Raw genomic sequence first — 13420 nt, 5'->3', positions numbered from 1 at the left:
CCACCGTTGTTGTCTGCAAACTTAATGATGGTGTTGGGGTTGTGCCTGGCCATGCAGTCGTGGGTAAACAGGGAGTACATGAGAGGACTAAGCACATACCCCTGAGGGGCCCCCGTGTTGAGGATCAGCGTGGCAGATGTGTCGTTACCTACCCTCACCACCTGGAGGCGGCCCGTCAAAGTCCAGGATCCAGTTGAAAAGGGAGGTGTTTAGTCCCAGGGTCTTTAGCTTTGTGATGAGCTTGGAGGGCACTATGGTGTTGAACGCTGGCTGAGCTGCAGGCAATGAACAGCATTCTCATGTAGGTGTTCTTTTTGTCCAGGTTTTAAGTCGTCCGGAACAGCTGGTGCTCTCATGCATGCTTCAGTGTTGCTCTATCCACCATTCATAGTGACAATATTGTCTACCAGTCAGAGAATACCTGAAAATCTGCAGGGACATTGTTGGGCTGGTGGCAGCCAGACGGGGCCAGTGATGTTAGCCAGACGGGGCCAGTGATGGCAGCCAGACGGGGCCAGTGATGTTAGCCAGACGGGGCCAGTGATGGCAGCCAGACGGGGCCAGTGATGTTAGCCAGACGGGGCCAGTGATGTTAGCCAGACGGGGCCAGTGATGTTAGCCAGACGGGGCCAGTGATGTTAGCCAGACGGGGCCAGTGATGTTAGCCAGACGGGGCCAGTGATGTTAGCCAGACGGGGCCAGTGATGTTAGCCAGACGGGGCCAGTGATGTTAGCCAGACGGGGCCAGTGATGTTAGCCAGACGGGGCCAGTGATGTTAGCCAGACGGGGCCAGTGATGTTCCTTGTGATGTTGGACGGGGCCAGTGATGTTAGCCAGAGACGGGGCGGGGCCAGTGATGTTAGCCAGTGATGTTTAATGCCAGATTAATGTTCGGGGCCAGTGATGTTAGCCAGACGGGGCCAGTGATGTTAGCCAGACCTCTGTGTTAGCCAGACCTCTGTGTTGTGAGTGAATGTATTAATGTCCTCTGTGTTGTTAGTGAATGTATTAATGTCCTCTGTGTTGTTAGTGAATGTATTAATGTCCTCTGTGTTGTGAGTGAATGTATTAATGTCCTCTGTGTAGTGAATGTATTAATGTCCTCTGTGTTGTTAGTGAATGTATTAATGTCATCTGTGTTGTTAGTGAATGTATTAATGTCCTCTGTGTTGTGAGTGAATGTATTAATGTCCACTGTGTTGTTAGTGAATGTATTAATGTCCTCTGTGTTGTTAGTGAATGTATTAATGTCCTCTGTGTTGTGAGTGAATGTATTAATGTCCTCTGTGTTAATGAATGTATTAATGTCCTCTGTGTTGTTAGTGAATGTATTAATGTCCTCTGTGTTGTTAATGTATTAATGTGAATGTATTAATGTCCTCTGTGTTGTTAGTGAATGTATTTATGTCCTCTGTGTTGTTAGTGAATGTATTAATGTCCTCTGTGTTGTTAGTGAATGTATTAATGTCCTCTGTGTTGTTAGTGAATGTATTAATGTCCTCTGTGTAGTGAATGTATTAATGTCCTCTGTGTTGTTAGTGAATGTATTAATGTCCTCTGTGTTGTTAGTGAATGTATTAATGTCCTCTGTGTTGTTAGTGAATGTATTAATGTCCTCTGTGTTGTTAGTGAATGTATTAATGTCCTCTGTGTTGTTAGTGAATGTATTAATGTCCTCTGTGTTGTTAGTGAATGTATTAATGTCCTCTGTGTTGTTAGTGAATGTCCTCTGTGTTGTTAGTGAATGTCCTCTGTGTTGTTAGTGAATGTATTAATGTCCTCTGTGTTGTTAGTGAATGTATTAGTGTCCTCTGTGTTGTTAGTGAATGTATTTATGTCCTCTGTGTTGTTAGTGAATGTATTAATGTCCTCTGTGTTGTTAGTGAATGTATTTATGTCCTCTGTGTTGTTAGTGAATGTATTAATGTCCCCTGTGTTGTTAGTGTATCTAGTGCAGTTGGCACAGTGGTCGTTGTGAGTGAATGTATTAGGGTTGTTAGTGTATGTAACATGATGGACTGACTGGTTTAAATGTGTATGATGTGTGATTATTTTACTGAAGGTGAATGAAGGCCATGTCCGTCCTCTGTTTTATCCAGTTTGCAACATGTTCCCATCATATTCGAGCTGAATGCTCGTGCGCCTCTCTCATCTCTGTGTTAATTGAACTTCTCTTTCTCTTTACAGGTCCGTCGGTCGTCAAATCAAATCAAATCCAATGTTATTTGTCACATACACATGGTTAGCAGATGTTAGTGCGAGTGTAGCGAAATGCTTGTGCTTCTAGTTCCGACAATGCAGTGATAACCAACAAGTAGTCTAGCTAACAATTCCAAAACTACTACCTTATAGACACAAGTGTAAGGGGATAAAGAATATATACGTAAAGATATATGAGTGAGTTATGGTACAGAGCGGCATAGGCAAGATGCAGTAGATGGTATTGAGTGCAGTATATACATATGAGATGAGTATGTAAACAAAGTGGCATAGTTAAAGTGGCTAGTGATACATGTATTACATAAAGATGCAGTAGATGTTATAGAGTACAGTATATACAGTGCCTTGCGAAAGTATTCGGCCCCCTTGAACTTCGCGACCTTTTGCCACATTTCATTTTCCATCAATTCCCATTATTAAAGTGGCTGGAGTTGTGTCAGTGTGTTGGCAGCAGCCACTCAATGTTAGTGGTGGCTGTTTAACAGTCTGATGGCCTTGAGATAGAAGCTGTTTTTCAGTCTCTCGGTCCCAGCTTTGATGCACCTGTACTGACCTCGCCTTCTGGATGATAGCAGGGTTAACAGGCAGTGGCTCGGGTGGTTGTTGTCCTTGATGATCTTTATGGCCTTCCTGTGACATCGGGTGGTGTAGGTGTCCTGGAGGGCAGGTAGTTTGCCCCCGGTGATGCGTTGTGCAGACCTCACTACCCTCTGGAGAGCCTTACGGTTGTGGGCGGAGCAGTTGCCGTACCAGGCGGTGATACAGCCCGACAGGATGCTCTCGATTGTGCATCTTGTAACGGTTTTGACTTGAGGTTATTATTTATAGGGGTGCCAGGTAGGTTGTGCCTACCAGAGAAAACATTGGTTTCTCCTTTTAGTTTGGGTGGGAATGAGTCCCATCTGGTCCGTCAAGTCTACACCAATACAAAGGACTTATGTAAAAGTCAGGATGGAAATAAACTTTTCATAAACCCTTAAAACATTGGAAAGAACTTCAAAAACAACTATATTCTGTTGCGTGGGTTGTATTAGCAACAACAATGATTACACACACATATAATAATATCACAATGAGTTCTGGTTCCTCCAGAAATGTCCTGTACCTCGGGCCTAAAAAGAGTCCAGCCCGGTAAAGGAGTTCAGTGAACTCAAGTGACTTTTGTCACGCAATGTTTGTCCGTTCATTCAGTGTAGCGTAAACCCAGTATTAAACATACAATCAATATAACAATTACTTTACCACAGAACTTTAAAGCGGATCAACTCTTACTAAGTCCTCAACTACAACTAACTACATAAATCACAGTATACATCACATCCAAACAAATGAAATACCGTATACAAAAAGGTGGTAGTCAGTCGGTCAGTCAGACAATCCAATCCGCCAATAGATCTCCAGCTGAGAAAGGCCACGAAGAACGGAGAGGTGTAGTCCAGGGACGCAAAGAGTGGATCCGATCCTGGGTAAACTCTCTTAGGCTACAAAACACACGTTTAACGGCAACAAAACAAACGGAATAGAGAAGCTTCGGAACTGAGGGTTGAACACATCCTCATGCACGTCTCCATCACAACCCCACTTTCGCGCAGCTGATGCTGGCTATTTAATTGGGAATTAAAGGGAAAGCGCCCTATTGGAAGGAGCTGCACTGAGACGGTTCAGAAAAATTCAGGGCCGTCACAATCTGTAGAAGTTTGAGTGCTTTTGGTGACAAGCCGAATTTCTTCAGCCTCCTGAGGTTGAAGAGGCGCTGCTGCGCCTTCTTCACGATGCTGTCTGTGTGGGTGGACCAATTCAGTTTGTCTGTGATTTAAAACTTGATGTTCCGCCGATGGGGATATCTTGACCACAATCATCTCCTTAGTTTTGTTGATGATGTGAGTTATTTTCCTGACACCACACTCCGAGGGCCCTCACCTCCTCCCTGTAGGCCGTCTCGTCGTTGTTGGTAATCAAGCCTACCACTGTTGTGTCGTCTGCAAACTTGATGATTGAGTTGGAGGCGTGCGTGGCCACGCAGTCGTGGGTGAACAGGGAGTACAGGAGAGGGCTCAGAACGCACCCTTGTGGGGCCCCCGTGTTGAGGATCAGCGGGGAGGAGATGTTGTTCAAAATATCACTGCTGTTGACAACACACACAACCATAAATATTCACAGTGGTCTTCCTACTTCCACATAACCTGTCACGGTTCCCCGCCCCAACAGGGCCTAATCCAACCTCTCTCCTTATTGCTACTGCCAATACACTCAACTCGTGTTCAAACAACGTTCCAATATCGCTCTGCTTTTCTAACCTGAGGCTCTCCTCCAGAACAGGAAACGTATCACCATCCACATTCCACTGACCATGTTTCATCTTTAAGCATAGATATTCTCGGATCTCTCCTATTCTCCACCGTACCCACTTCCTGCCTCCGTCCTTCGGCATGGACTACTTCTCTATGCTAGTACATGAATGTGCCAACATCTCCATATACCATTTAGACGACAGACACTTAGACAGAATCCAACCCCTAATCTAACCTATTAGGGGGTTAAACCCTCATGAGTACACTGACCCTAACCCTAACCCATCTTAACCCTAACCCATCTTAACCCTACCCATCTTAACCCTAACCCATCTTAACCCTACCCATCTTAACCCTAACCCATCTTAACCCTAACCCATCTTAACCCTAACCCATCTTAACCCTAACCCATCTTAACCCTAACCCAGTCTAACCCTACCCATCTTAACCCTAACCCATCTTAACCCTAACCCATCTTAACCCTAACCCAGTCTAACCCTAACCCATCTTAACCCTAACCCAGTCTAACCCTAACCCATCCTAACCCTAACCCATCTTAACCCTAACCCATCTTAACCCTACCCATCTTAACCCTAACCCAGTCTAACCCTAACCCAGTCTAACCCTAACCCATCTTAACCCTAACCCATCTTAACCCTAACCCATCTTAACCCTAACCCATCTTAACCCTAACCCATCTTAACCCTAACCCATCTTAACCCTAACCCATATTAACCCTAACCCAGTCTAACCCTAACCCATCTTAACCCTAACCCATCTTAACCCTAACCCATCTTAACCCTAACCCATCTTAACCCTAACCCATCTTAACCCTAACCCAGTCTAACCCTAACCCAGTCTAACCCTAACCCAGTCTAACCCTAACCCATCTTAACCCTAACCCATCTTAACCCTAACCCATCTTAACCCTACCCATCTTAACCCTAACCCAGTCTAACCCTAACCCAGTCTAACCCTAACCCATCTAACCCTAACCCATCTTAACCCTAACCCATCTTAACCCTAACCCATCTTAACCCTAACCCATCTTAACCCTAACCATGTCCAACTGTATCACATTAACCCTAACCCAGTCTAACCCTAGACATCTTAACCCTAACCCATCTTAACCCTAACCCATCTTAACCCTAACCCATCTTAACCCTAACCCATCTGTAACCCTAACCCATCTTAACCCTAACCCATCTAACCCTGACAGGTCAGAGAGACCCTAACCCAGGGTCCCTAACCCAGTCTGGACCCTGGAGCCCAACATTACAACCCATCTATAACCAAGGACCCATCTTAACCCTACCCATCTTAACCCCTAACCCAGTCTAACCCTAACCCAGTCTAACCTAACCCGACAAATACTCCATCTAAACGTGAATGGAATCTGAATTGCTGTAGTCTAGAAACATATCCCATCAAAATACAGGAGTCTAACCTAACCCATCTTGGAACCCTATGTCTATGGAACCCTAACCCTATGGGAACCCCTAACCCAGTCTAACCCTAACTATCTCTAACCCTAACCCATCTCTAAACTACCCATCTTAACTATGTCTAAACTATCTTAGGGAACTATGTCTAACCCTAACTATGTCTAACCCTAACTATCTTAACCCTAGGAACCCAGTCAACCCTAACTATGTCTAACCCTAACCCATGTCTATAACCTAACCCTATGGGAACCCTACCCAACTATGTCCCTAAACTATGTCTAAACTGTATCTAGGGATTAATCATGTAATAACTATGGGAACTGTCTAGAACGTGTCAACATAGAACATGTCTATCTATCTCTAAACTATGTGATGAGTGGTCAGTGCTGTCCACCAGACCTCCACCATGATGGGAACTATGTCTATGGGAACTATGTCTATGGGAACTATGTCTACAGTGACAGGTACAGAGAGAACCGTCTACTTCAGGGTCTAGCTCTAATGGAACTATGTCTAGCCCAACTATGTCACCTTATAGTCCAAGGAACTGACATGTTCTGTTTAGGAACTATGGTTCTGGATGGGAACTATCCATCTAAACTGAATGGAATCTGAATTGCTGTACAGTTGTAGAAACATATCACATCAAAATACAGGAGTGGTGGGAAGCTAGGGAATTATGTCTATGGAACTATGTCTATGGAACTATGTCTATGGGAACTATGTCTATGGGAACTATGTCTATGGGAACTATGTCTATGGAACTATGTCTATGGAACTATGTCTATGGAACTATGTCTATGGAACTATGTCTATGGGAACTATGTCTATGGGAACTATGTCTAAACTATGTCTATGGAACTATGTCTATGGAACTATGTCTAAACTATGTCTATGGGAACTATGTCTATGGAACTATGTCTATGGGAACTATGTCTATGGAACTATGTCTATGGGAACTATGTCTATGGAACTATGTCTATGGAACTATGTCTATGGAACTATGTCTATGGAACTATGTCTATGGGAACTATGTCTATGGGAACTATGTCTATGGGAACTATGTCTATGGGAACTATGTCTATGGGAACTATGTCTATGGGAACTATGTCTATGGGAACTATGTCTATGGGAACTATGTCTATGGAACTATGTCTATGGGAACTATGTCTATGGGAACTATGTCTATGGAACTATGTCTATGGAACTATGTCTATGGGAACTATGTCTATGGAACTATGTCTATGGAACTATGTCTATGGAACTATGTCTATGGAACTATGTCTATGGAACTATGTCTATGGGAACTATGTCTATGGAACTATGTCTATGGAACTATGTCTATGGAACTATGTCTATGGAACTATGTCTATGGAACTATGTCTATGGGAACTATGTCTATGGGAACTATGTCTATGGGAACTATGTCTATGGGAACTATGTCTATGGAACTATGTCTATGGAACTATGTCTATGGAACTATGTCTATGGAACTATGTCTATGGAACTATGTCTATGGAACTATGTCTATGGAACTATGTCTATGGAACTATGTCTATGGAACTATGTCTATGGGAACTATGTCTATGGGAACTATGTCTATGGGAACTATGTCTATGGGAACTATGTCTATGGAACTATGTCTATGGGAACTATGTCTATGGGAACTATGTCTAGGGAACTATGTCTATGGAACTATGTCTATGGGAACTATGTCTATGGGAACTATGTCTATGGGAACTATGTCTATGGAACTATGTCTATGGAACTATGTCTATGGAACTATGTCTATGGAACTATGTCTATGGGAACTATGTCTATGGGAACTATGTCTATGGGAACTATGTCTAGGGAACTATGTCTATGGAACTATGTCTATGGAACTATGTCTATGGAACTATGTCTATGGAACTATGTCTATGGGAACTATGTCTAGGGAACTATGTCTATTGAACTATGTCTATGGAACTATGTCTATGGGAACTATGTCTATGGAACTATGTCTATGGAACTATGTCTAGGGAACTATGTCTAACTATGTCTATGGAACTATGTCTATGGGAACTATGTCTATGGAACTATGTCTATGGGAACTATGTCTATGGGAACTATGTCTATGGAAACTATGTCTATGGGAACTATGTCTATGGAACTATGTCTATGGGAACTATGTCTATGGGAACTATGTCTATGGAACTATGTCTATGGGAACTATGTCTATGGGAACTATGTCTATGGGAACTATGTCTAGGGAACTATGTCTATGGGAACTATGTCTATGGGAACTATGTCTAGGTGGGAACTATGTCTAGGAACTATGTCTAGGGAACTATGTCTATGGGAACTATGTCTATGGAACTATGTCTATGGGAACTATGTCTATCTGGTCCTATGTCTATGGGAACTATGTCTATGGGAACTATGTCTAAGGAACTTATGTCTATGGGAACTATGATGGAACTATAAACTTTGTCTATAAACCCTTAAAACTAGGAAAGAACTATGTCAAAAACAACTATGTCTGGGAACTATGTCTATGGGAACTGTATTATGTCTATGGGAACTATGTTAGGGAACTATGTCTATAACTATGTCTATCAACTAATGAGTTCTGGAACTATGTCTAGAACTATGTCTATGGGAACTATGTCTATGGGAACTATGTCTATGGGAACTATGTCTATGGGAACTATGTCTATGGGAACTATGTCTATGGGAACTATGTCTATGGGAACTATGTCTATGGGAACTATGTCTAGGGAACTATGTCTATGGGAACTATGTCTAGGGAACTATGTCTATGGAACTATGTCTATGGGAACTATGTCTATGGGAACTATGTCTATGGGAACTATGTCTATGGGAACTATGTCTATGGGAACTATGTCTATGGGAACTATGTCTATGGGAACTATGTCTATGGAACTATGTCTAGGGAACTATGTCTAGGGAACTATGTCTAGGGAACTATGTCTAGGGAACTATGTCTATGGGAACTATGTCTATGGAACTATGTCTATGGAAACTATGTCTATGGGAACTATGTCTATGGGAACTATGTCTATGGAACTATGTCTATGGGAACTATGTCTATGGGAACTATGTCTATGGGAACTATGTCTATGGGAACTATGTCTATGGAACTATGTCTATGGGAACTATGTCTATGGGAACTATGTCTAGGGAACTATGTCTATGGAACTATGTCTATGGGAACTATGTCTATGGGAACTATGTCTATGGAACTATGTCTATGGAACTATGTCTATGGGAACTATGTCTATGGGAACTATGTCTATGGGAACTATGTCTATGGGAACTATGTCTATGGGAACTATGTCTATGGAACTATGTCTATGGAACTATGTCTATGGAACTATGTCTATGGAACTATGTCTATGGAACTATGTCTAGGGAACTATGTCTAGGGAACTATGTCTAGGGAACTATGTCTATGGGAACTATGTCTATGGGAACTATGTCTATGGGAACTATGTCTAGGGAACTATGTCTAGGGAACTATGTCTATGGAACTATGTCTATGGGAACTATGTCTATGGGAACTATGTCTATGGGAACTATGTCTATGGGAACTATGTCTAGGGAACTATGTCTAGGGAACTATGTCTAGGGAACTATGTCTATGGAACTATGTCTATGGAACTATGTCTATGGGAACTATGTCTATGGGAACTATGTCTATGGGAATTATGTCTAGGGAATAAGCTTACTGTACTTTCATTTGTCTTATCTTTCTTTCTACCCCTCCCTCCCTCCCCCCTACAGTGTGATGTATGTGTTTGGGGGGTTCAACAGTCTGTTGTTGAGTGATGTCCTAATCTACACGCCAGCCAGCTGCTCCAGCGCTCCCAGCGCTGCCGCCTGTATAGCGGCCTGGCCGGGGGTTCACTGCGTTTGGAATGCTAACCTGGGCTCCTGCATGCCCTGGGACTCGAACCCCGGATTCCTGGATGAGCAGACCACCCTGGCCTCCTGTGGAACCAGAACATGTAGGTGACCTGTCTATCTAATCACTAGCCTAGTTCCACATATGTGACCACCCGGCTTGATTTGGTTTTATTCATCAACATTTGTAAAGGTGTTTCATACATTGGATAAAAGTAGAGACTCAGAGATAGAATATGGTATATCATACACTGCAGTTGAGGAACAATGGGAAAGGAATTCTGCTTTGAAAGCTGATAAACTTGTAACCTCATTTTTGAGAAAATGTCCCTTGAATGTTTTGGTACCTACTGGAGTGTTCTTCTTTGTTTACACCCATTCAGCATTGTTCACACCCTCTTAAGCTTTAGCCCCACCCATCTCGTTCAGGATTTTTTATTTTTATTTTTACCTTTATTTAACCAGGCAAGTCAGTTAAGAACACATTCTTATTTTCAATGACGGCCTGGGAACAGTGGGTTAACTGCCTGTTCAGGGGCAGAACGACAGATTTGTACCTTGTCAGCTTGGGGGTTTGAACTTGCAACCTTCCGGTTACTCACCTGTGAGGCCATGTACTAAACAACCAAAGATTTCAAGACTTAAGGCTGGTTTATACTACAGGTGTGTTCGTAAATTTAGTCTGGAGTGCCAGAGTGTGCTAAGAGCGTTTGGCTCTTGGAGCGTTCAGAGCTCACACTGGACGCTCTGGCTGAGGAGCAGGGTTGATCCGAGCATTCTGCCCTAACAACAGCAGTCAAGCACCCAAGCCAACTGGCTAACGTTGGCAAGCTGCTAGCTACTTCCAGATACAAATGAGAGAACAGCTCTCTGACCATATTACTCTCCCTAGCAGAGCTGGTTAGGCTGTTTTCATGTTATCCAGAGCGTTGGTGACTAACTGTGCTACTGGCAACAAGTCAATTACGCTTTTTGTGCCAACTTCTACTGACACCGGCCATATTCAACGGGTGTTGAGCGTTGGTAAATTCGTCAGTTATTCTGCGCTCTGCCACATTTAGACGAGAGTGCTCTGAAATCAGATAGCCAGAGCAAATTTACCAGCTACGTCTATCGACAGTTGTCGCAGTGACAAACATTCTATTGAAATGGTTAGTTGCATAGTGGAGTCTTTTGTTTAGACATGTCGCTAACTAGCTAAACAATAATCCCAATTTGTAATGTTACTGCCCTGCATGAATCTGCAGGTAGCTAAACTAACCAGGTTCAATGTTAGCTAACTAACATTAGGATATAACTAGCGTTAGGCTATAACTAGCATTAGGCTATAACTAGCAATACAAATGGCTCTGAGATGAATAATATTAATATTACTACACAGATCAAACACGTAACGTTAGCTAGCTAGTAACCGAAAGCTTGCTGGATCGAATCCCCGAGCTGACAAGATTCAGAGGGGTTGGGTTAAACGTGGAAGACACACCTCTTTGATTCAGAGGGGTTGGGTTAAACGTGGAAGACACACCTCTTTGATTCAGAGGGGTTGGGTTAAACGTGGAAGACACACCTCTCTGATTCAGAGGGGTTGGGTTAAACGTGGAAGACACACCTCTCTGATTCACAGGGGTTGGGTTAGGGAAGACACACCTTGGGTTAAATGTGGAAGACACACCTCTCTGATTCGTGGAAGACACACCTCTCTGATTCAGAGGGGTTGGGTTAAACGTGGAAGACACACCTCTCTGATTCAGAGGGGTTGGGTTAAATGTGGAAGACACACCTCTCTGATTCAGAGGGGTTGGGTTAAACGTGGAAGACACACCTCTCTGATTCAGAGGGGTTGGGTTATTCAGAGGGGTTGGGTTAAACGTGGAAGACACACCTCTCTGATTCAGAGGGGTTGGGTTAAACGTGGAAGAAGACACCTCTCTGATTCTCTGATTCAGAGGGGTTGGGTTAAACGTGGAAGACACACCTCTCTGATTCAAAGGGGTTGGGTTAAACGTGGAAGACACACCTCTCTGATTCGGAGGGGTTGGGTTAAACGTGGAAGACACACCTCTCTGATTCAGAGGGGTTGGGTTAAATGTGGAAGACACACCTCTCTGATTCAGAGGGGTTGGGTTAAACGTGGAAGACACACCTCTCTGATTCGGAGGGGTTGGGTTAAACGTGGAAGACACATTTCAGTTGAAGGCATTCAGTTGGACAACTGACCAGGTACCCCCCTTTCTCTAACTTTAACTTAAAATGAAAATGACTTTCTGACGAATTTGAAACTTGTAATATCTGAAAATGTAGCTAGATAGACTCTATTACCCGTATACATGGATGGACACTTCTCCCTCTCTGTCACGGATGCCGTGGTTGCCTTTTAGTTTGAAGAGAGCAACACTGATGTAGTTATACTGCGTGATGTCATTCAGAAAGTGGAGAGCAACACTGATGTAGTTATACTATGTGATGTCTTCCAGAAAGTGGAGAGCAACACCTATGTAGTTCTACTGCGTGATGTCATTCAGAAAAGCAGTGTTAGAAAGGATTACCTACAGATACTGATCAGCTCCTATTATAGACAGAGGTGTGCTACATGGCAGACCAATCAGAACCTATCTCTCTGCATGTCCAGCCCACTCATTATCTCAGCCAATCATAGCTAGCTGGAAAGTTGCCAACTTTTTCAATAACTAAACCAACTTGGCTCATAATTTGACCATTTTATTCGTATTTACAGATGGCATACACATTTTGTTATCAAGGCACATGAAAGTTCACGTCCCAGAAGGCATTTCTGCCAAACAACACATTTTGATTAAAAAATAAAGTTTAGGTTCAAATGGCGCTCCTGTGAAGTAGGGACTCGTGACAGATGCCTGGTTTCCTGAAACGGGTCACATATTTCACACAATTACCATAGGAGTTGGGAAGATACACAACCAGATCTGAGACCAGACTAGGACCAACTTCAACCAGATCTGGGACCAGACTAGGACCAACTTCAACCAGATCTGAGACCAGGCTAGAACCAACTTCAACCAGATCTGGGACCAGACTAGGACCAACTTCAACCAGATCTGAGACCAGGCTTCAACCAGATCTGGGACCAGGCTAGAACCAACTTCAACCAGATCTGGGACCAGGCTAGAACCAGGCTTCAACCAGATCTGGGACCAGGCTAGAACCAACTTCAACCAGATCTGGGACCAGGCTAGAACCAGGCTTCAACCAGATCTGGGACCAGGCTAGAACCAACTTCAAACAGATCTGGGACCAGGCTAGAACCAGATGTGGGACCAGGCTTCAACCAGATGGGACCAGGCTAGGGAACCAGATCTGGGACCAGACTAGAACCAACTTCAACCAGATCTGGGACCAGGCTAGATATGACCAGGCTAGAACCAACTTCAACCAGATCTGGGACCAGACTAGGACCAACTTCAACCAGATCTGGGACCAGGCTAGAACCAACTTCAACCAGATCTGGGACCAGGCTAGAACCAACTTCAACCAGATGTGGGACCAGGCTAGAACCAACTTCAACCAGGTCTGGGACCAGG

At 43.6% G+C, this 13420-nt stretch overlaps 1 protein-coding gene across 1 annotated transcript in view; it reads left to right on the top strand.

Moving 5' to 3' along the window:
* The window catches only part of LOC118378204 (attractin-like), a 159296-nt gene that overhangs the window by 42742 nt on the left and 103134 nt on the right, over positions 1-13420 (top strand). Inside the window, exons 8-10 of the mRNA XM_052516118.1 lie at positions 6355-6421; positions 8746-8886; positions 9744-9967. Coding sequence (XP_052372078.1) covers positions 6355-6421; positions 8746-8886; positions 9744-9967 — 432 coding nt within the window. The remainder of the gene's footprint in view (positions 1-6354; positions 6422-8745; positions 8887-9743; positions 9968-13420) is intronic.

The sequence above is a fragment of the Oncorhynchus keta genome, unplaced genomic scaffold (genome assembly GCF_023373465.1).
Source record: "Oncorhynchus keta strain PuntledgeMale-10-30-2019 unplaced genomic scaffold, Oket_V2 Un_scaffold_3947_pilon_pilon, whole genome shotgun sequence".
NCBI classification, from domain to species: domain Eukaryota; kingdom Metazoa; phylum Chordata; class Actinopteri; order Salmoniformes; family Salmonidae; genus Oncorhynchus; species Oncorhynchus keta.
This window is presented reverse-complemented; position numbering and strand designations above follow the sequence as displayed.